At 36.1% G+C, this 24,772-nt stretch overlaps 1 protein-coding gene across 1 annotated transcript in view; it reads left to right on the top strand.

Annotated features, from left to right (window-relative positions):
• The window catches only part of CFAP20DC (CFAP20 domain containing), a gene marked incomplete at both ends in the record, with an annotated part of 77,963 nt that overhangs the window by 15,075 nt on the left and 38,116 nt on the right, over positions 1–24,772 (top strand). Inside the window, 6 exons of the mRNA XM_082487531.1 lie at positions 7,487–7,601; positions 10,451–10,607; positions 13,298–13,462; positions 19,052–19,188; positions 20,453–20,633; positions 21,185–21,331. Of these exons, the coding sequence (XP_082343657.1) occupies positions 7,487–7,601; positions 10,451–10,607; positions 13,298–13,462; positions 19,052–19,188; positions 20,453–20,633; positions 21,185–21,331 (902 nt within the window). The remainder of the gene's footprint in view (positions 1–7,486; positions 7,602–10,450; positions 10,608–13,297; positions 13,463–19,051; positions 19,189–20,452; positions 20,634–21,184; positions 21,332–24,772) is intronic.

The raw sequence follows: 24,772 nt of genomic DNA, 5'->3' as shown, positions 1-24,772 counted from the left end.
GTTGTTGAGGCCCCATCCCTGGAGGTGTTCAAGGCCAGGCTGGAGGTGGCCTTGGGCAACCTGGGCTGGTGGGAGGTGTCCCTGCCTATGGTGGGGGGGTTGGAACTCGATGATCTTCAAGGTCCTTTCCAACCTAAACCATTCTATGATTCTTACCTTAACTGGGTATGATCCTTTTAAAAAGAAAACATTCCCATATAGTTGGTCAAAAAAGGATAGATGGTTCCTTGTATTCTTTGCAGTTAGGTCTTCATTGGCAGGCTTTCACCATGAGCTCAGTACTGTTGATGATTGTTTCCTAAATCTTACCACTAACATTTAGATATTTTGTTTTATTTTAAATTGGCAGGCAAAGCCCTTTCACTTGCTGTTCTGACCCCGATGGGCTTTTATTCTGTTACTGCTTTCAAAAGGGATCAGAGCAAAAGAAGCAGGTGAAGTAATTTAACTTATTGCAACACTATCAATCTGTTTCTTAAAGGGAGAATGCAGGGGGAGTCTAATGGCATAGACCTTGAGTATGACTTTGTTACATTCTTCAGGGAATTGAAGGATGGGGTTAGAAAACAGTTACCAGCTTTTTCACTGTGAAGATAAACTAGAATTCTAACTTCAGATAAAAATATTGCATTCTTCTGAATACTTTTTGACAAGTAAATTGAGGTCTGAAAAGAAGGAATACTTAGTCGCAGATTATGATAATCCAAGTAACATACCTAGTATCAAACTAGAAAGAAGATGGTTTGAGTCAGATTCTGGGTCAGGTAACTTGGAGTGGTCCTGAATTCGGGTTCTTCACTCAACTATAAAAAAAAAAAAAAAGAACACTTTCAAAATAAATTTACAGTTAGTCTTTGTCCATTGTGTGTCTTGAAGCTTGTGACTTCTTTTAGAATATCCTAAATCTGGATGAGGTCTGATTGTCCTAATTAATGCCTTAAACCAGTATTTTCCAGTATGTGTTCTTCTGGTGCTGTGATAAAGTTTTCCAGGTAGTATTTGGCAACAGTTTGTAGCTGCAGACCAGGAGGAGTCAATGCGGGAAGGCAGAACAAGCGTGAAAGCAGAGGAGGACCTGCCGAATAGGTGATGAAGAATAGTAGGGGAAGTGGAGATCGTTTTGGGAAGGAGGGGAGAGTGGAGGAAGGGGGCCTCTTCTCTTTCCAGGCACCAGTCTCCTTTTGGCGAATCGCTTTGGGCCTGCTAATGGACAGGTTATCCAGCGTTACCATTTATTTAAAGACCAGAAAAAACAGAATGATGAACAAAAATACATTTCTCGGATTTGTTACAGAAATAGCACATTGCGTTCTCCTCAGACCTGGGCATGCTCATCAGTCTGCCAAGCTCAAATTAGGTACAATTTGTACAGTGATGTCAACAGCTGTCACAAAAAGGAATATTTCTTTCATCAGGCTGTTGGATCCTCCGAGGCTGGTGTTACGGCATTTCTCTTGCACTTGTAGCATCTGCAAATGAACAGCTAGTCTAATTGCTTTTTTTTTTTTTAAATGCAGTTACAGGCAGTCTTAATGTAGTATAGCACAATACCTTTATCTTAGTAGGATGGTGAAGCATTGTGTCCAGTCTGTACAGTTCCCTCTCTTCCACTAGTCGCTTCAGTCCGAAATAAGAAGTTATATTTCTTTGTTGCAATATTTCTGCACAAGTTTCAAAATGCCCTAAAAGTAAATATTTTAACCAGTATCACTTTATCTTTGTTTAAATATATCATTGATCTGTTGGAACTGATGAGACAGATGCTTTATTTTGTTGTTTTAACTTGCTAGGTAGTGAGTCTATTTTAATCTATCATACAATATGCTATTAAATGAATAGAGTGAATGTTATCATGGTGTTCGATGCTGTCCTGGTGATAGTACAGAATAAATTACTGTCTTCTAAGACTTTAGAGAGAGGAAAAGTACTAATTATGTATATTTTGGTTGGTGGATCAATTTAAGTAACATGGAGTAAACTGAATCCTGTTTGAATATGATTGAATATGACTGAATATGTTTGGTTGGTAGGGTTTGTCAGTCAGGATTTTCATGTGCCAAATAAAGTAAATGCATGATTCAGTGTTAGCAAGAAAACTTAGTTTTGTCTTTTTAAAGGGCAGACTTCTTAGCAGTTCTCAGTAATTAAAATAAATGGTTTAAATGTGAGAAATATGGCTGTACTTGAGAAGTATTACATATAGCCGGTGTGAACATAACCTTTTCTTTGTCTTTGTAAACATGAAAGGACAGATTGTCTCTTTAGAATAGATAAATTCATGGAAAGAAAAAAAAATGGAAATATAACAGCCAATAAACTAAAGAAAAGAGCCAGCAGAATTAGTTGCAGGCATAAATAACTGCGTTATAAGGGTAATTTGTTTAGATTCCTGAAAAGAAGTAGGCACTAAACTTTCCACAAATTAATACGCATTAGAGTACTTTGTACTGAACAAATTTAAAACTATTTTCTAGAATTATAGTTTTCTGAACGGTTCGGCAAAGTTAGCCATGCTTCAGAGGAACATACCACCATGACTTAAAACAGAACTTACTAAATACTTGAAAATAAGAGAACCAATCAGAGCTCATCTGAAAACCGAGGATGTTAAAATATTGATAGAATCTAGACTATGTTATGAATATTAATGACCACTTCCAGAATTATTTTTGAAACATGTGAACTTCTCAGAGTAATCAAACTGTCACAGCAAATTGATCTTGATCAGTGAAAATACCAGGTGTTGATGTATTGATACTAGGTGTTGATGTGTTGATATCTTGTAGGGAGAGCTCAGGAATCACCAGTTCTGTGTAATTGTCCGTATTTGGGAAGTTTTTCTATTCTGGCAACCAGATTTGATGATTCTGTTTTTGCACCTGCCAAATGCATTACTGCTTTTTTATGGATACTGTTTAAGGGGACTTTGTTGTTTTTCCTCTTTAATTCTCTCCAGAAAAACATTATCAACAGAAGATTCCAGTATATAAAAATAAAGCTGATTCTTCATAACTTGTTCTCTAGGTCTAGGTGACATATCAATCTTCCTGATCTCATTTTGTAGAGATTTGATTGATTTTCAGCATAACTAAGTCTGGTTTTATGAGGGCAGAATACAGAGCTCTGGATTTCAGATGATCAGGCAGCCAGTTCAATAACGTATCTCCTGCAGACAAATTTACAAGTAGTGCATAAAATAAAACATATGTGAAGTACAGACTGCTCCTGAACAAGGAAGCTTCAGAATCTGTAAGCATGGCAAGTCAGCTGCCCATTGCTATTCCATTGCTTTTCTGTCTTTAAAATGGAGATGATATTATCTAATGTTTCTGAAGCACATACTTTTAATGGAGAAAATGACACTACAATTGCTAAGTACTAATATACTAACATCCTAATAGTTAAGCTTTACCGGAGGATTCTGTTTGGATTTTCACCAGGATACAAAGAGGTTTCCATTAATAATAAACTGTATGGGAGTTGCTCTTTGCTTAGCAACATCAATGAAATACCTGCTTTTGTGTTTGGTAAACTTCCAGTTTGTCATTTATAAGGAGAAAAACACTTTCATTTTAAGAACAAGTGAGCCCGATAAATGAAGCGTCCCTTCAACAGTCCAGCATCACTTTTTCTAAGTTCATTGTAAGCCTTGAATTGAACATTAACAAATGGTTATAAATTATTATACATACAAAAGCAAAGTGAATAGGTAATCTGAGAAGATGACTTTATCTGTACTCTTGGGTAGTTGCTACCATTTACTTGCAGTCTCACTATAGTTACCATTGTGAGGAGAATAGTCAATCAAAGTTGAAGATATAAAATAAAATTGAAAATTGAATTGGAAGGTAATTTTACTTTCAAATGGTTTGCAAATGTAGATGTTAAGTGTGAAATGAATGCAGTTAATGACCATAGCTGGGAGAGTTATGCACCTGCTGATCACAGGAATATTATTATAAATGAGGTTGGTTTTCCTGTTGACTACCTCATTTTTCTCAACATGGTCTCATTACTTTTCTATCACATGTCTGACCCTTAGATATAAATACCCAAGCACAGACATAATAAAAATACATTAACTCCTATGTAGATTTTCTTTAATGCATCTTTGAAAATCAAGATGTGTGCTGCAGATGTTTCTTGCCTTTGTAGGTTTAACACAGGTTGTGCCTTTTGATAACAACAAAAAAAAAAGTTGAGTTTCACCACAAGTACTCTTGTCATCTTATAAGTGACAGTTCTAATGTTCTAACTCCTATTACCTGAATTATTTCAGAAAAGAGCTTCATCAGACCCTTGTTTTATTTTTATTTCTCAAGAAGCAATGTAACTGAAAAGTCTGAAAGTTATGCCAACTCTCAAATAATTACCTTTCTTCTCTGAGGAAATAAATTATTTTACAGAATGTTAAGACCATCTTTCTCCAGTTTTGCTTGTTCTTAAAATATTTCACCTAATTTTGCCTGTAGAATATAAATATTTTTATTATTTTAAATTTATTTACTGAAATAAATTTTAAACTTCTTTAGGTGTGATTATAACTATATATCTAAGGTTTGCTGCCTCTTTACAGCATTCATACCATCACAAAAACATCTTCTTTTAGACTTATATGACAGTCTGCTATAAACATGTGTATTTTTAGATAAATGAATGTGTTTAGTATTGCACTTTGAAATGTAACTGAGCTGTGCATTTACTAATGGCCTTTTTATTGCTAAGGTACCTAATATTTTTTCAGGAGGGAAAAAGATAAAACTATTCATATAAATATAAATAATAAAATTTAAACAGACTGAACTAATATTATAAAGTGAACTTAATTTTTTATGGCCAGTTTTTTGGAGATATACATGACTAAGTCTCGGCTCCTACTGCTTTGTCGTAGCGTCATTTCAAGCAACATTCTCTATTGAGAATTACAGTTTGAGTTTCAGCAGGAATAGTATTTTTATTTGTGTTTTAGCACTTAAGTTCCTGCAACTGCCTGGTTCCTCAGCACGGTTGCTCAGCTTTACACGTCACAGGAGATCTAGGGGAGCTTCAAGCAACCACTACTCCCATTCTTTGAAGTTCTTTGGTGACTCAATTTCTTAACACTTCTGAACATCAAGATTTAGAACAGAATGGAGAGTTTCTGAAAACTACATCCATAAGTTTTTCTTCAAAGGGTATATGAGAAGCAAAGTGATGGACAGAACTAAGCCTTGATCTGGGGCACAGGCTTAGCTGTGCAGCGAACTTGCTGATGATCTTCGGATAATCATTTCACATCTTGCTTAAACTTCTTTCAAAGTAAGATCAAGCCCAGGTCTTACAATGAAATTGCTTTTCAAGGACTTGGTGGTGTTATTCATCCGTACATAAATATGTGTGCAGCTGATGCTGAAATCTGCTATGTCAACTGATAGCAGTGGTGAGGATATAACGTTCTTACCCCCAGCACGGTAGTGAAATTTCTGCCTTTGACGTGCATGTGATTTATGAGAGGAACTGCCAGTCTTTCCAAATGGAACAGCTGGTGGAATCTTTGGCTTTGTTTTGATTTGCCCAGGCATGTTATGAGGATGAATAGATTAAAGGTCAGATTGTCTGCAAGGGAGAGGAAGATGGACTTTGTTTGCTCTGCATGATGGTCTTCATGACTATGGGGAAACAAGAAGCTGTTCTTGTGCTTTTATCGCCTGTACTGGTAGAACCTTTTGATGTTTACATATTTGCAGTATATTTTATACTGTCCTTGGTTGAACTCTCAAATTGCCAAAAATAGCTAAAGTATTCAACCTTCTCCAGAGTTGATCCCCTCCTAAGTTGACCTAAAGAATCCTAAGGGCATTTCAAGGTGTTTATCTGCAAATTTTGGGTAACAACATTTCATTAGTTAAGCTGCAGGTAGTCCTTACTAATGAAGAAGTGTTTTCAGTAATAAAAAAAAAAATTCTACAGTGCAGCCTCACGATTTTTAAGTAAACCCCAGCACTTAAATATAATGATTATGAGTAATTATTTTAACAACACTAAGTAGTGACAGAAAGTTGTTTATTGTAATTATTTGTCATCTTCTCGGAGGGGCTGCTAATTGCAGAGAAATACCCATCTGTTAGAAATAGGCTTGATCAAAAATAATAGGTAAATTAATCATTATTTCCGCATACAGATTGCAGCCTTTAAAGTAATGTCTGTTCTCCTGTATAATAAGGCAGGACTGCTGGGGGATATCAAGGTCGTGCTGCTGTTGTGGTTTAACCACACACAGCTGTGCTCCCGCTCCCTCCACAGTGGGATGGGGGAAGAGAATCACAAGGGTAAAAGTGCAAAAACTCATGGGTTGAGATAAACACAGTTGGATAAGTAAAGCAAAAGCTGCATGTGTAACCAAAGCTAAATAAGGCATGTGCTGCTTCCCATCGGCAGGCAGGTGTTCGGCCACCTCCAGGAATGAAGGGCTTCTTCACGCATCTCTTGGGAAGACAAACACTGTAACTCTAAACTTCTCACCTTCTTCCCCCAGCTTTTACTGCTGAGTGTGACATTGTATGATATGGGATATCCCTTTGGTCAGTTGGGGTCAGCTGTCCTGGCTGTGTCCCCCCTCCCAACTTCTTGTGCACCCCCAGCCTACTTGCTGGCAGGGTGGTGCGAGATGCAGAAGAGAGCCTGATGCTGTGTGAGCGCTGCTCAGCAATAACCAAAACACCCCTATGTTATCCAAACTGTTTTTGTCACAGATCTAAAACATAGCACTATACAAGCTACTCTGAAGAAATTTAACTCTGTCCCAGCCAAAACTAGTACAGCTGCTCACAAGACTTGAAGAAAACGGAACGTAAAGAGCCTCTTCATCAGTTTAAAGGAAACCTAATCTTTGTGACCATGGCTGTGGTCGGAATCTATTAGAAATGTTCAGACTCAGTGTCTTGATGTCATTGTGAGATGACCTGAATAGTGAGCAATAAACTTCTGTATTATAATTCACATTTGAAAATGTGTGCTCAGGAAGTAAAACTAACAAATGTCTTGTGTATATCTTTAAGCCAACAGTCTATATAAAATGACAAAGGCATTTCTAGGAAAAGAAAGCAAATAATGTTTTTCTAGTTAGCAGGGGACAGTATGTCCCAAGACAACACAAGCTTAAGGGGCAGAAACAAGTGTGGTTATTAAAGGCTACTGGGTTCTCAGTTCATACAAATTAAATTCTTTCACAGTCTGAAGGGCTGTGGAAATCTAGTGAAGAGTATAGACTGTTGAAATAAAATTAACATGTAAAGTCATTTTATATATGCAGGAATATAGCCACCAAGTTTGTATTTGAGGAAGAAATCTCATTGCTTATCTTCTAAAAGAAGTAATTCTTAAATTCTGTGTTTGCTATCACTGACATAAAGGTTCTGTATATGAATAGGGTTTTTGTGATTGCCCAGAGATACTGGATTATTGAATTGACAAAGATCTGTTCCATTCTCTCCTTTTTCTTTTATAGGATAACAGATTTAGGAAATATTAAAAGAAGATTGTATTTATCAACTGTCCACAAGGAGTTGTCTGTAACCCCTCTGCATGCAAAAATTCCTCTATTTACAATCAAGCGCAAAATAGTAGGTACCTTGGGCATATTCCTTGAATTGTGGTTGAGCATGCTTTTTTTATCAGAAACGTTTTATGTAAATTTACACACCTGTTGAAGTTACTGTTTTGTTTAGAATTCAGTTCCTGCTGATTCAAGATACATGTTTATGTCCCCTCTGCTGGGTAGTATCAGAACCACTGCTCTCCTACCTTTTTTCTAACGTTACGAGTTCATTCCCATTTTCCAAGAGTAATGCTGTTTGTGATGTGTTTACCTCTCACTTCTGCTGTCTATTCAGCCTTTGTAAAGTTCTCTGTGTCTCTGATACTTCATTATAGTGCTCCTGTTCTTGTGTACCTTCTCCTATCCTTTTATTACCTTCGCTGGAGCTGCGGGTAGACTGTGGCTGCTTCCATGTGCTTCAGGTTCTTCCAGATTCTGGTATACATAAAACAATGTGTATGTTAAACAGATGAAAATAAAATGATAGCCATCAGCTTCTCCCTGCTCCTCTCTCCCACACCCAGCCACAGCATATGGTAATAGCTGTCAGGATACAAAACCTGATGGTTACCATGTAACCTTGTAAAGACTCAAGTCTGAAATACTGCTTCAGAAAATCATTCGGAGATGAGAACAGTTAGATGTCAAATATCTTAAAATATAAGTGTGCGCCAAGAGAACTAGATAACAGTATACTAAGCAGCTGTGGATTTAAGGTTAGACATGAGAGAGAATATTTTAGAGAAGTCTCTGAAGTTATGATTTCTTTTAAGGTAGTTTAGGTGAAGACAGCTGTGATAATATTAGATTTCAGGAGTTTTCTGCTTTGTGGGATGAACTGGTTGAATTTTTTTCATATGCATCAGATCATATCCCTGAAGTTGCCATTAATTCAAGATCCATTGAAATGAAATTATTTTTCTTCAGTATAATTTTAGTTAGTTGGTCTTGGTGTCAGGCTAGCACAAATGTTTCAGGATTAAAGTATGCATTAATGTACACCAAGTTAAATTCAATCAGAATATGAACTTCAGTGATGTGTTTTAATTTAGATAATAAAACATTCATCAGAGATCTGTCTAAATGCTCTGATCAGTTATAGCGACAAAATATTTTAATAACCTTAACGCTTGACCAACCTTAAAGAGTAGATCTGTATTTCTTAGTGTCATATCTGTCGTCTTCGAAATGGTTATCTGCCTTTTTATTGTTGCTTTTACTTAAAGGAGGTAGTATGCTGCTGCCAGTGATTAGACAGATCTTTTACACGGCTCTGATAGTTTAAGTTATTGTATACACAGGCTGACCATTATTATCAGTACGATTGATTGTGAGTAAGGATGTAGTATGTTGTTTGTTCCTTGAGTAGAAGATAGTTTGCCTTTTCATATGCTAGCTTCCTGTGTTGTATTCTTACAAATGATGCTATTTTTCAACCTCAGCAATAGAAATATCAGTTATAATTAAATACTGCATTTTCCATTCCATTGCTTCAAAACAAGTATTAACTTTCCTTCCAGAATTTCAGACTTAGAAGCCGAATAGTAATGTATGTACCTCATTTTTTCTCAAAAACTATTTACTATTTGGCATTTAGAAACTAGTACTTTGACTTTATAAGGAAATAAGGCATGTACAGTCACTATGTCTTAGTACTCTTCTCCCTTAATAAAACTTCAACCCATTGGTCAACTAAACTTTAAACATGAATAATCATATCGGGTTCTGCAAACTTCATGAAAATGGTTGCATTTCTCCTCAAGGCTATCTCTGTTTGTTTCCTGTCACAGAAGGTATCTTAGCGTCAGCTCGTCTCTCAATAGATACCCAAATCGATGAGGAGAAGAATTGTTAGGAACATGAGAACAATGAGCATATGTGTTTTTAAACATCAGAGACTCTAAATGGAAAATATAAAGCCATAAGAAAACATATTTTGTTAATTGTTCTGCTTGGCATATTTTTTTTTTATATGAAACTTCTTTTTTTTTCTAGAAGGATAGTGGCATTATAATACAGTCCACATGCAAAGTAGATACCTGTAACTGCTTATTTCTGTATTATAAAAAACAGCAATATACAAGTGTTGAATTAAGTGGAAAAAATTTGAAACTGAGAGAATTTTAAGAGCTACTAGGATAGTGCAAGAGAACGTAGCACGCTGATGTTAGTGTTCTAACAGTGCTTTCTGAAACAAATGGAATAATCTAATAAGAATTAAAATGTGTATTTAAGTAGGATCTGTAGCAATCCAGGCAGTTGTCATTATCTGATTTGTCTTTTAAAAATATCGTATCAGGAATGGAAAACATTTATTATAAACAAGAAGTAGTTTTAAGATGTTATGCTACACTGGGGTCTTATCCATACTAGAAATTTACCTGATAATTTTGAGCATGGAAGGGGTGCAGGCTTTGGAGAGGTCGTTTTTATGTGAATCTCGGAAAGAAATCATCAAAGAATCTCTAACTGTAGCCCTTGGAGCACATGAGCTGCGGGAACTTTAACTAATGAAGTAATACTGAATAACATTATTTTTTTTTTTTTTTTCCCCCAGAAAACCTTCAATAAATATACTTTCTCACAAGTTACTTAGAAATAGCTGTCAAACGTGTTGTGGCTATGCAGGGTAGCAGAGCTCACTTGGGCTGGCATTCAGTAGGTCATATGTACTGATTTCTTTGTATAAATAATTGTTGTAAGTGCAAATACACCACTATCTTTTTTATTATCAAAATGTCACACATTGTGAATCGCAGCCTGTGAGAATCTAATACTCCATGGAGACTTCATTTATAGAGAACTATACACTAATACTCTTCTGCAATGATTAGTGTTTGGGTTTTATTAAAGAGTATTGTTTCTCTTTTCTAGTGGTGCAATTTGTGTATTGACTTGGTAGCATTCACCAGTGAAATATTCAGAGGAGCCGTCTTCCAGTCTTTGGATGGAATTATTATTTCAGCTAACTGTAAACTGAGAAAGATCTTCACTTTAAAATCCAAGCCTCGAGATACGGCTGAGGAAGATGGTGTGTTATAATTACTATGTAGTCTTAATCATAACTGTTCATATTATAAAATCTAAAGCCTCTTAGTCATCAGATTGGCAATTTGAAAGATTGTGGTTTCATGAACATTAAAGAGGTAGGACAGCATATTAAATCCGCTAGTGTTGGACTTTAGGCAAGTAATTAAATATATGCGTATTCCTCTTAAACATTGACTTTGTTAGAAGTATTTTTTTGAAGAAATTCTGGCAAGATTTATCAAGAGCTTGTTTTAATAAGCGTATCTTATGATAATAGGAATCAGGTTTTGGCCAAGAACAGTGTGCATGAAATAAAAGAGAAAAACTTTACAGCATTTGCTCTTTGTTTTCTGAATTTTGGATGCTGGTAGCTGATGAAAGATTTCTTCTTTAAATAATCCAAAACAAGCCTATAAAAAAACATTATTATATGAAACAGCTATGAAACTATCATAAACAAATGTAAACATAAATGTGTGATCTTTAGTCTATTTATCCTAATGTGTCCTTGTTCATTGTGAAATTAATACTCGTGGTGAGCTGAAAAATGAGAGATTAAATTTGTAGTAGAGCAGGATATTGGTCAAAGGTTTACCAGTCTCCAAACTTGCATCATAATCCTGAATCATTATTTTCCAAAGCAGAGAACTTCATTCCTCTCTGATATTTGCAATAATAGAGGAGGAATTGAAAAACACTGCTGGCACTTTCCTGTTTTAGAGGAAGCCTAGGTATACTTCAGCTTCAATGTCACTCAAATTTTCGTTTTATGGCTTTTAAAGAACACACCTGAAAAAAACGTTCAGTTTCTGAAGGAGGAATAGTAAGCAGTATTGTAAGTCTAACAAAATGTATCTTCCATTTGGAAAACCTAAACCAGTAAGGGAGAGTATGTGATCATTGTGACTTCTCCTTTTTTTTTTTTTTTTTTTTTTTTTGTTGATGAGGTTGGAAATTACTACAGAGAGAATCTGGTAAAGTCTCAGCAGAAACTGCAGTCAGAGGCCTCCCTGGCTTTAATTTAAATCAATCCCATTGGTGCATTGTTTTCTAACTTCCATTCTAAACAGTTTTTGAAATGTGTGTAAATGTTCTAAATGAGTTCCAAAATTCCAAAATGTAGTTAACATAATGCGTAGACAGCTTTCATAAACTGTATGCATGGTAAAATATTACACTTTTAATTACTGGATTATCAATTCTGTGGTTATTGCACAGCTGGTGGGCATTAGTGTTTTCTGTATGCTTATGAATTGCCTTATCTAGGCAAGTCTTAAAATTACGTTACAGCTCATGGTTTTGCTGCATTAAAATAACTCTATACTTCATACCCAATTACAGGAAAACAATAGTAGTTTTGTTATTATTAATTAACTTTCAGTTAACAATCATGATCTGATAAAGCTTTTTTCCTCTGAGATGATTGGACCAGTTAGTTGAGCTCCACTGAATGCAATGACATTGCAACTTGTAATGAGGGTCGAATTCTTTGATTAAACCTCCTTGGTGGTGGAAGTAGGGATTTCAAGGCGCTATGTGTGTATTATTCTTTCTTAGTAGCTCGTATACAGTATGTTTTGTGTTCTTAAAATGATGGCAAGTGGAAAGGAGAAACCACACATACTAAGAAATTATTTCTGTATGAGATCATTGAGATAGAAGAGGAAAGAATTAATCTTCTCTGCCCCATGATATTGAGGCATACAAGCTTGATATATACCTAGTTTCTGGTTTCCATAGTAATCCCGAGGTTACGTATGGGTTTTTTATCACTGAGTATTGTCTTACTGCAGTAAATAATGCACCAGCTTGGTGAAAAAATGGTTGCTAGTATTTATCTTACTTAATTAAATAAGTCCACTACTGAAATACAACATGGGACACTTGAATTTTTCTATTAGGATCTCAATACTTGATCCATTATTTGCGTTTGGTTTTGGGGTTGTGTTTTCCTCTTCTTATCCTTGGAAAAGAGGCTAATATTTGTTACTTTACTATATTGAAGTCTTAAAATTTGGAATGAATTTGAATCGGAACATCAGGAATGGTTCTGACTCTGGATACCTTTCTTCTTAGAGAATAACTTTATAAACTCAGTCTATATTGATTAGCAAAGGGAAAGCAGAGACCATCAGATCACATTCTACTAGTGCCTGGTGTCACAAGAATAGATAGGTTGACAGCTTTTTAGGTTATCATGAAAGCATAATGGTGTCCAAAGTTTGGAATTAAAGCTTATCAAATTCTTTATTTGAATATATGGGACTTCTGTTTGCTACTTCAGGCCCACTGATATCAATACTATTTTCAGATGTTCATTTTGTCTGAAAATCAGTATATCAGTATTAGAATTAAAGCTGAGTTTTAATAAAATGTATTTGTGATTTTCTTTTGGCTGTTCACTTGCCAAATCAAAGAAGTTGATTTACTATGGCTATTCCAGCCGTTGGTGCATATTTCTTAGTTAAACGTATTCAAATTCTTTGGTCTAAAAAAGCCCACAATATCATTTTAAAATTCACATGCTTATTGTCTTAAAAGTGAACAATTGCAGCAAATTTTTCAAATTACTGTAATCAAATTGTTATAACCATGTGAACTAAAATATATGTAATCTAACAAATAATGTAAGTCAAATTTAATTCTGTTGTGTCATCTGAATGAAGTAAACCCCGTGTCTTTTGATTCTAGATACATGCGTTGTTCCATTTATGCCATATGAGCCCACAGATGTTATTCCTCAAACCTGCCAGCTAAATACAGATGTGCCACAAGTTACACAGTTGCTGAACCTGACTAAAATTCACAAGCCAGAAATAAAATGCAGCAGATACCCAGTAACAGTGCAAGAAACAGGTATTCTTTTGTACTAAAATACTGGGAATACGATCTATACAGTATGCATACAAATAATGGATTTTTTTGTAAAAGTGCATGTTAAGAGTTCCAGTGTCTTAAAATAAAACATGACAACTCTTGCATAGCTGTAATATCGTGAGCACATAGACACATGTCTGTTCTATAATTTCAGAGTTCTATGTCCAGCCTGAACAATTCTAATTCAAGCATGGGAATTATAATAACAATATTTGAGGTATGTCTATGTACTTTTTCATGAAAAACACTACAGAGCAGGTAACATGCAGGAAACATCATATTTTGCTAAACAAAGTCCCATTTCACTGGTTTTACTTCTTGTGGCCGCTGAGTTGAAAAATTATGAGCTGAGGACTACTGTACTAGGTAGGTGTGTAGCATGATAACATGTAAAATTTAACTTTGATAAATGCAAAGGATTATACATTGGGGAGAAACGTTAACTCCGCTTAAGCTTTAAAGTGCCAAAATTAAAAGACTCAAGGAAGGAAGGTTATCATCACCTTAGATATAGCCCAGTGGAATTCTAAGCTTAATATGTGGCTGAAAAGCTGAACGTGAGCCAACAATATGCACTCGCAGCCCAGAAAGGCAGCCATAACCATTGCTGCATCAAAAGCAGCATGACCAGCCGGTCGAAGAAGGGGATTCTGCCCCTCTGCTCTGCTCTGGTGAGACCCCACCTGGAGTACTGCATTGAGCTCTGGAGCCCTCAGCACAGGAAAGACATGGACCTGTTGGAGCGGGTCCAGAGGGGGGCCGCAAAAAGGATCAGAGGGCTGGAGCACCTCTCCTATGAGGAGAGGCTGAGAGAGTTGGGGCTGTTCAGCCGGGAGGAGAGAAGGCTCCGGGGAAACCTTATTGTGGCCTTTCGGTACTTAAAGGGGTCTGAAAGAAAGATGGGGACAGACTTTTTAGCAGGCCCTGTTGTGATAGGATAAGGGCTTTAAACTAAATGAGGGAAGATTTAGACTAGATACAAGGATCAAATTTTTTACGGTGAGGGTGATGAAACACTGGCACAGGTTGCCCAGAGAGGTGGCAGTTCCCTGGAAATGCTCAAGGCCAGGCTGGACGGGGCTCTGAGCAACCTGGTCTAGTGGAAGGTGTCCCTGCTCATTGCAGGGGGGTTGGACTAGATGGCCTTTAAAGGTGCCTTCCAACCCAAACCATTCTATGATTCTATGTAGGTACATTTAAAAAAAAAAAACTAGCATACTGAGTAGCAGGAAATTCAAATTCATATGAAATGGAAAAGGCATCAAACCTTTAAGTAAATCCGTTTTGCATTATTACCTGAAATAGTTTATGCATTATCAGTTAAACCGTCTCAGAAAAGATTTTACAGACAGAGAAATGATTCAGAGAGAAGCAGCATGAATAGAAAACTTTCACATGAAGATATGCTGAAAACATTAAAAATTGGCTTAAGGCAGTTTATAAAGTAACTAGTGATACTAAGAAAATTCAATAAAAGCTGCTTTTCCTGTATCACGGCACAAAACCAAGATGATTGATGTGATGATGCAGTTGAAAATTAAAAACCGATGAAATACCATGTTACACAGAATATGACTAAAATGTGGACTCCACAGCTACAATAAACTGGTGAAATAAAGAAATGTTAATGATTCCAAAATCAGTTTGCCACCTATATGGGTAAGAGTTAATGTCCATGTTGTCATATTGAGCACCAGTAAAAATGTGAAGGGTAGACTTAATCTTGTACTTTTAGGTTTTTCCAACCTTACTCTAAGAACAGTGTTGAAGGCAGATTATTTCATAAAGCCCAACTGAAATTAGCTTGTGCCATTTCTGAATCATTTGGGTTTGGCCGTTGTTTGAAACCGGATGTTAGACAGATTATTGGCCTGTTCTAGGATAGCTCTACCTGTGTTTTTCTATTTAAATTGGCGTGTCTCTCTGTGTAAGATTTCTGAGCCAAGAATCAGTAGAAACTGAACTGTAGAAGCAAATGCCGAGATTTGAATGTGAAATGGTTTAAATAGACTTGGGTCAGACAATTGACTGCTTTTTGCTAAAGCTGCTATTTTGCTTAAAAACTGTGTTTTGCTTCCTACAGTCACTAGCAAGATTTCACTAAGGCAAATGTCTTTACAGTCCTTAATGTTTTGATTCAAAAGAATGAATATCCCTTTAAAATAGCTTTTATAATGAGATAGATTGTCATTAAATAACAGCAATAGCATGAGAGACATAGATTGTGTTCATTAACGGAACTCTGTAGTTGTGAAATTATTCATAAACAGTAGTGGTTTTTAAAATATAACTTAAGGTAACTATCTAAAGACTGAAATAAAGTTTTCAGCTGTTTGCAGGGGGTTTTGTGGTTGAAGAAAATCAGGTTTTTTAAATCAGTTGTTGAGTTTTGAAGACATCAGCTACGTTTCCAATGAGGAAATAAATCAATGTAGAAAAAAACCCCACATTTTTCACTAGTAGTACATTTCATTGATTAGAATTCTAAACATGTCAAAAATATTTCCTCACTCCCAGGATATTCCTGGTTTTGTAAATCCCGTTGCACATAGCTAATCTGTACTATTTTATATTTTTTAAGTTATTCTGTATATCTATTTGCAACAGTAAATATTCCAGAGTATGTGCAATCTCTTCTTAAAAAAGAGGGTTATAATGGATTTTAAAATGAGAATATTTTGTATACTCTGATTCATGTCCTTCATGAAGAACTGATAATTTTGCACCTTTTAAAATGTTGAATTGATTGTTATTTTCAGTTTACACTTGAGAAGTACATAAACTCCTTACTGCTAGAGCTTATAAAAATACACAGGTGAAATCTGTCTCTGTAGGCACCCTCTTTCCTCTACTCTTTTGCTATATTGTTATTAGTTTCTGTAGGAGACAAGACTAAGCCTTTAATTTGGCCCATATAATAATTCGGGTGTCTTTTCAATTCATGTTTTTCATTTTCCTCTTGGTCTGTACTCCGTTTTCTGAGTCATTGATCCATCATACTAAAACAAGGCAATAGAACCCTTTTTGAGAAGGAAGTAGGTCTGGAGTAGCTTAGAAGTGGGTCTGAACAGCGAATTAGATAAAGAATGCATTTCCCATACAACTTCATCAGTGTGGGCAGTGTTAGAAGTGGTGCTGTAGGTAAGCAAGATACGTTTTTATTCCACTGGTTTTAGTACTTTCTCAGTCTTGAGGATTCTCATCTTTAGTGTTTGAATTCAGTGAATAATCATTTCCACCATTTCTGTAAAAATGCTCTGGAAATACATGTGCAAAGTATTGACCAAAGGAATAAGATAAATTTCAGGGAATGATAACCACCGGTGAAGATTAATGCTATAAAAGACAAAACTATTACAGCCAACGATAGTATTTAAAGGGTAGCATCTCATGAAACTCTAAAGGAAAATAAACTTTGAAAGAAGTATTTCTTTGAGAACAACCCTGATGATATGAAAAGTTTAAGAAAATACTTTTTAAACTTCTGCTTTTATCCTCACTAAGCTACTATGCTCATGCTTTTGCAAGTTGTTAACTTTTGCTCTGTCTTGATAGACCTCGTTAGTAATGGCAGTCTTTGTCCTACAACAGCTGAAATGAATAAGAGGGGGTTCAAATTTTTCCTTAGAGTAAGACCCTTCATACATTTACTTATTTATATTACATTCAGCTTCTTTTTACATGCAAGTACCATTTGTGTAATATTAAAGGGCAAATAATGTTTTTAGAGCATTATTGCCCTACAAGTAGTCAAGCCAAAGTTCTGTTGTGAAGTTTGATTATAAGTTTGTTTTTGAAATAGCAGAGGAAACTCTGGAGTTCAGTTTCTCGGCGATTGTATTCCAATATCAATTCTTCTTGGCTGGCTTGTCAAAATACGAGGGACTATAAGACTTAAACGAGTACAATAGTGTGAACGATATAACTGATATACCCTGAGGTATATAGTAAAACAATTAACGATAACATCCCTGACCTGCATGAAAATTAAATGCCTTCAGTTTAAGGTTTAGTCTTTATTTTCAATCCTGTCTTGGAAACATACCATGTGTTCTTCCAGACACGCTTTTCAAATTTCAGAAGTTGGCCGCCTTGAAAATGGAAGCTTTGGTATGTTTAAGTACATTTTAATTGGAAAATTTTCTTTTTATCCACTAGACTTTTTGTTTATTTGATAATCAAAAGCCAAAATTCTTTTTAGTATCATCCACTCAATTACACATATTATTTCATTATGCCATCAACACACTGTTATGTGTAGATATAGGTAACTAATTGCAGTCAATTAATGTGTTCATAAAGAGAGATTTTCATGCAAATCAGCTTTTATAATTGGAGCTAACAACATCCCAAGGTAGTCAGCAAATTAAAGAAATTGATGTTAACCAAGGCAGGTCATCTAATCTTGTGAAATGGCAGCTGTTAGCAGCAACCAAGTGTCACATCAGGAAAAAGGGAAGAAGGTAATGGCAGAATGTGGCTTCTTTTGTGCTTATTAGTACGGTAAATTATGATATGTGGTGGCTAAGGCATGATCTTTTTTTCATTTCCTTGATGACACTGGAAATAAAGCTGATCTTGAATTAAGATTAAATAAATCTTTAAAAAATGCTTAGGAGAATAAAAAAAAAAGTTTTGTTATTGCTTTATGAAGGTGTCAGATCTCTTAAGTGAGATAGCAATTTAACACTGAAGTTGTAGCAAGAAAAAATCTTCAGACATTCTAAATTTCAACTGTAAATTAATGTGAAGATACCCTTTTTTGTTGGTGCTGGAAAGGATGATTCACTGACAATCTCGGAGAATTAAAAAAGAGGAAAATAGATGTTACATGCAGTTCTGCAACCCTGGTGATAAAATTAATACATAAGCGCTTCACTGTCCTTCCCTTCTAATTTTTTTTCAGAACACTCATCTGCATTCCATGTTTACTTTTTGTTTGTTTTGCAGACTGGATGGCATTTTCTGTGCTTGAAAAGAATTATAAAAATATATCTACATTTTATACAGTAAAAAAATAATAATGGAAGGGGTAGAACATCTTAACAGGAATAAAGAACGTTTGCAATATTAGGGCTTAGCCCTGGTAATACAGTAGATTCAGTAATTTCCAAAAGTGAGCTACACATAAATAGTTCTCCTCTGAGCTGTGAGTGATACCTTGACTTTCTTGCCTCAGTTTTCTTGTGTTGTTATTTATTTATTGTTATTTATTATTAGTGTTGTTTTTTCTTCCTGTCAGAAGTTAGGTTTTCGTTGAAGTTCTAAAGAAATCATGCAAACTATTTTTTTTCTATTTATAAATACCCCCTTTTTAAATAAAACTTTAAAACAAGATTAAATATGTATCTGTGTAATAAACCAAAACTTTCTTGCTTGTATGTTGACACACTTTTATAAACATGCATTTGCTATTCCTGCATATTTCCAGGGATTGTGCAATAAAGGAACATAACTTTTATGTATGTTTGGTATCCATAATTCTTTTATTTCAGTTGATTTGAAAAAAGTATGAATAGTTATTCTTTCTAAGTATTGTAACATTTTTTTAAACTGTCCTTAACTTAGGTAGCTTGGTTAATAGAGGACAAGGCAATATACGCAGCAGTAAAACTCGGGACGTATCACATATTGCATTTGGATCAAAGATCCCTGGGCCACCTCCATCTTCCAACAGAAGAGCCAGCGCAAGGATATCTGGAGAGGTAAGAAGGCTTAAATTACAAGAAAAGTGCTGCCACCCCTACAAAGGAAGAGATTGGTAGGCAGAGGAGTTGCACTAAAGGGTTTTTTCAGAACCGATGTGAGGCTGTGTCTGGAGTACCGTGTTCGGTCGTGGACCGCCAGCGCGAGAGATACTGTAACATCCAGAGGAGGGCAAGTAAAATGCTTGGGTGGCTACAGCACCTGACACGGTTTGTCCGGCCAGCAGAAGAGAAGGCTAAGGCAGAATGTAGTTCCTATTTTCAACTAATGCAGGGTTGTAGAGAGGGCAGGCCCAGATTGTTCTAAGCCAAGAGGCAGCAGTCCCAAACTGCACCAGGGGAGCTCTGACTGAGTATAACGATAGTGTGGTTCAGTACTGGAACGGGGTCATAGGGAGACTGTGGAATTTCAAAAGTTTCAAAGATAACAGAACTTGACTGGAACAGGCTGATCTGATTTCAGCATTAGGCCTACAGAGATCTCTTCCTGCTGAAGTTACCTGGCAATTTCTTATCGTTCTTACTTTTCTGAATTTTTTGTTCTAGACTGCTAAAATTTGTGTGTGCGTGTATAAATATTTTTCCTTATATTGAGAGTTATGATGCAGAGCAGAAATTCTGCATTTCGCTGTGCTCTCAGTGGATGATAGTGAGCCATACAGTAGTTCACGTGATGCTCTCAATTACAGTGCCAGGGGTAGGTAGCATCTGGCCTCGCTCTGCCAGCAAACAATATGCAGGTTTTAGGAATCTGGTCGGGACTGCAATTCCCAGCTTAACACCATGAATAACGCCATGGGAGTTGGACTAGGTGATCTCTAGAGGTCCCTTCCAACTCTGGAAATCCGTGATTCCATAATAAAGGATCCGGCCAAAGGAAATAGACTCTTCTGTAGGAAGTCAGTTGAAAGCTAAGATGTAAAATGAGATTCCTTTCTCCAAAGAAGAAAGGACTCCTCTTGAGGTCTAGAATAGCCACAAGATTCTCTGTCTTTTTATCCAGATAGTGAATTTTAAGGTTTTTTTTCCTTCTTTTGCCTTGAACCCTGCCTGTTACTAGACTGTAAAGATTGAAGATACCACACAGAACTGTATCTACCGTAAAGTTTCCTGAAAAGATAATATTTAAAAAAAAAACAAAAAACCAAACAACGCTTTGGGAACATTTATTGAAAAATAAGCTTAATTCAAAATGTGTGTTTACCTTTGAGTATTTTGAAAGCTGTTACATTTTTCTTTCATTAAGAAAATAATGTCTTTCAAGGTAACTAAGACCTGCAGTAGCAAAAGTAATAGATCATGCCGACTTCAAAGTTCAGGAAAGGGAACCGATTTTGTACAAGACACTGAGAGGTTGGAGCTGTCATTCTCACTATGCAATGATTCTTTGGATCAAGGAGGCAAAAGAGATACTCGCCAAAGAGGTGAAGATCTATGTCAAAATGGTAAGAGCATAAAGCAAAGAATATGCAGAGTTCACAAACTGCCAAAATATCTGCATGATTTTGACTTCAGAATGTAAGACCTAATTCTCTGGTTTTCTAATCCTTTATCTACCTTGTTAATTACTGAAGACATTTATATTAAATCCCGGCTTATTCTCCTGTATGAGCTTGAATAAATGCTCATTCTCTCTGCAGGTACTGGTATTGTGTTCGAGCCACGGATCACTGCCTGCTGGCAGTAGCCACAGGTTATACACATATTCTGCTATCCCTCATGCTGTGTATGTAACTGGGCTACTGCAGTGGTTCTTGATTATTTTGCAGACTTTTGCAAGCCTGTTTTTTATAATTTCTATGGTTTTCCCTTCTTCCATGCCTAGTATTAAAGTTACTTTCTTGTGACTGTCTTGTATCTGCTGCCACACAAGATTCCGTGCTGTTTGGAAGATGTTTGTGTCCCAGGACAATGCTGGTTTTCTGTGCCTCAAGTAAGAAAAGCACACGATATGAGTGTTCACAGGCATTTCATAAGCATCTGGGTTGTATTTCAGACCCTGCAATTCAGCCTCAGAAAACCTCTGAGAGTAGAAGAGCAGATTTTCAGCTCGCCTCACCACAACAGCCATCAGCAGAAAAGAGCAGCCGTAGAACATCAGCTCTAAAAAATCCAGCCAAAAGCACATGGGAGATAACGAGTGGTATGGTGCTCATTTTATGTTATTTTTACATCTCGGTTATGTGTGGCTTGGGGGACTATCTGTTGTAAATTTCAAAGGACCCAGAATAGGTTCACGTAAAATATAAGTGTCTGTGTTGTGGGGGATTATGGAAATCAAACAGCCTGCAACAGAATTGCTTTTGAGCATTGATAAAGATTTGCAGGATTAAGCGGAGTACCAGAGCAGTGAATGAATAAAAAAAGAAAAATTCCATGCTCTCATGATTAAAGGGAAAGAACTAAAAATAATTTATTCTTTAAATCCCTATTAAATTCAACGCTAAAGACTCCAAACATCAAATGTACAAGAAATTTTACATGTCCCACATAAGAATTTAGGCTATTAAATATGGTATCCCTGTAATATCAGGGTTTTTTGTGTTGTTTTTAAAGTTCAGTGGTAAATTTTCTTTTTTTATTTTCCCTTACTCACAGAAAGACACCTCAGCTTATGTTTTTTTCCCTTTCACACCTATCTGCGAAAAGGTGTGGATATTTTTTTATCGTACACTATCAATCAACTTGCTTTGCATGTGTCTGGAAGGTACATCATTGTGGGAAAAAAAAAAAACCTTGTCTCTATGAAAACGTAGCTTTATTTTCTATTAAGAGGCATAGCCATCAATTGTAAAGTGGGCAGACTACTCAAATCTGCTCAAAACCAGAGAAGTTTTCCTTTACATCATGAGTTATTTCCATTTTGTTTAATCGTTGGGGTGTTTAGAGGCAGTTATATAAGATGACAATGTCAGTAATCCATAATTGCTATTATGGGTTTCATAATTTGACTGAAATGGATGCAAGATGCTAAGGCAAGTAGAGCCTTCTGGAGAATTTTTAAATTACTTCATATTTACCTGAATTTTGAGGATTCTGAGGCAGGAATCACTGTCTGTCTTGTTCTTCATCTAGAACACTAGGACCTCTATCTAATGCTGGAATTTCAGAAAAATGAATCGGCACTTGTTATTTTATGTAAATGTAAGTGATATGAAAAGAGAGAGACTTGGGGAAGTGGACTGGCATGTCTAAATGCCTTATGGTAAATTCAGAAGCGGAGAACTGAGAAAGCTGTGCCTCGTTCCTGGTTGGCACATCTAACATTTGAATGAGGAAGCGCTCCTCTACGCATTCCAGAAGCTTGATGGATAACATGTGAGCTGCTGTATTGTTCTTCCAGCAAATGTCTGGGTAGCTGAAGTCACCCATAAGAACCAGGTTCTGTTGACCCAAAGCTTGCGTAAGCGACCCAAATAATGCTTTGTTGGCCTTTTCATCTTGGTTTGGAGGTTGGCGGCAGATGCCTACTGTACTGTAAGATCTTACTACCTTAGAGGTTAGTCACTACTATTTTAATATTATCTTTTAGATTTCTAATAGAGCTCAAATCAGCATGTCTTCTGTAGCAGGTGTGCAGTACCTTTGCAACAGTAAATTGTTTTTAAGCAAGGGAAAAAATAAAATTAATGAGCATTGTTTATAGTTTGCCAATCTTATTTATGCAATGCTGAAACCTTCATTAAAATGTTAGGCTGCAATTAGAAGCTTTAGCATAAGTCTGACTGTGTAGAAGAACTAATTGGATGTTTAGGTGATCATTCTTGCATTTATCTTGTTTGCTGCAATGTTGTGATTACATAGTAATTTGCATATTTGCAAAGAAGATACTCCAAATCGTTCATTACAATTGACATGGAAATGCTGAGTTAGAAAGAAATTCCAGTATAGTTTGTGGTGGAGAGATAATAGGATTTGGTTTGGTCCAAAACACCCCATATCTTTCACTTGTAGACTATTAACAAAATGCTACACTGACTACAGGTTACAGCAGTTGCTGAACTCCATAGCCAGCGTAAAATGTCATCTTAAAGCCTTACAGACTTTTCTGTCTCCCCCATGCATATTTCATTAAGAATAACACAGTAGTATAGAAACTAATATTTGCGTTTAACCTATTACTAACCTAAGGAGTTTCTGCAACATCTCTGAAAACGACGAATGTTCTTTACAGAGAAGGTTAGTCTAGAAAAGCAGAATATGCAGGATAAATACTCTACAGATACTAAACCTTTTGAAGTAGTGCTTTATATTCCTGAAGTACTTTTGATTTGAGTAAAGACATTACTTTACTCACAATGCTGAGTAAAAAGTCAAGTGACGTGTAAGAAGTTTTTGGATGTCTGTCAGAGCCAGGAGTAGGACTCAGGAGTTTTAGCTTCTAACGGCCTCCTCTTCTCTAAGCGCTTGACAAAAACTGTTACTTAAAATTTCTTTTTTGTCTTTTGATACTTAATTCAAAATTGACAAGTGTTTTAACACCCTTTTTTAACTTCAGAATTCATTATAAAATTTTATCTGTAAGGACCACTGCAATTTAAACAGCAAAAACTGCATGAGAAGTCATTCTGGAATGAGAATAGAACAGGTGAGACTGCAGTTAGGGAAGTTCATTGTTACCGTCAGTAGGTCATAATAAAAGTTAAGCCGCTCTTCTCGGCTCATTCACAGTCCTTTGTGCGTAAATATTAGCAGATTCTCATGAAGCGGGTTTTACACTAGATGTACAACCGTACCATAGAGGGCTCGTTACTAGTGGTCTGAGCTATCAGTGCATATTTGAAAACTGCAAAGACAGCATGATACCTGTCAAATCTAAGTTCATGAGTGGGGAAAAGGCCTTCTGAATACTACAGAAGTATCTGTTATACATCTTGGTCTTAAACAAGGCACTGCCATTGAAACCTAGTAAAATGTGTCTAGATTAAAGTGTGGAAGGGTGGGTGCCAGACTGGTTAGAAGACTGCAGAGTGCTGAGATAGGAAAAACTGCAAAAAACCCAACATTTTCCTTAGCCAGGTAAGTTTCAAAGATATTTTTTGTTTTGAAAAAAATGTAGCAAGTTGAAAATTTTAGTATCATTGCCTTAGGAAAAAAAGAGTTGAGAGCATTTTAGACTTAGCATCCAGAATAGCTGGGGAAAAGATCACTTAACATATAGGAGAGTTGTCCAGCCAATTGAAGTTTGGGTAAGTAACTGAGTAAGTCACGTGTTTGTGGCATTTCTGCATAGCACTTTCTGGAGTTGCAGGTGTGGCAGCATCTCCAGCGCCAGCGACGTTCAAAACAATTTCGGGCTTGGTGGGCCAGATTGCTATCGGACAAATGATTGGGTACTTTAAAATACTGATTTAGTGTGAGATAGCTTTTTAATCATGTTAGGTCACAAAATCAATTGGGAAAAAGAGTTCCTGAGTCTTTGTTCTTGAGCATCCTCATACTGTGTTCAGCTTCATGTGGAAAGTTAATGAGAAGATCCCTCTTTCATTGCATTTTCATAAGGGAAATAATTACTTAAAAAATGCAGCTTATATAGATATTAAAATACAGTGAAAGCATAAAAACTGTGAAATGTGATTTCATG

The sequence above is a fragment of the Vanellus vanellus genome (genome assembly GCF_965231255.1).
Source record: "Vanellus vanellus genome assembly, chromosome: 9".
Lineage (NCBI taxonomy): Eukaryota > Metazoa > Chordata > Aves > Charadriiformes > Charadriidae > Vanellus > Vanellus vanellus.
The sequence above is the reverse complement of the archived record's forward strand: the minus strand, read 5'-3'. Positions and strand labels throughout refer to the sequence as shown.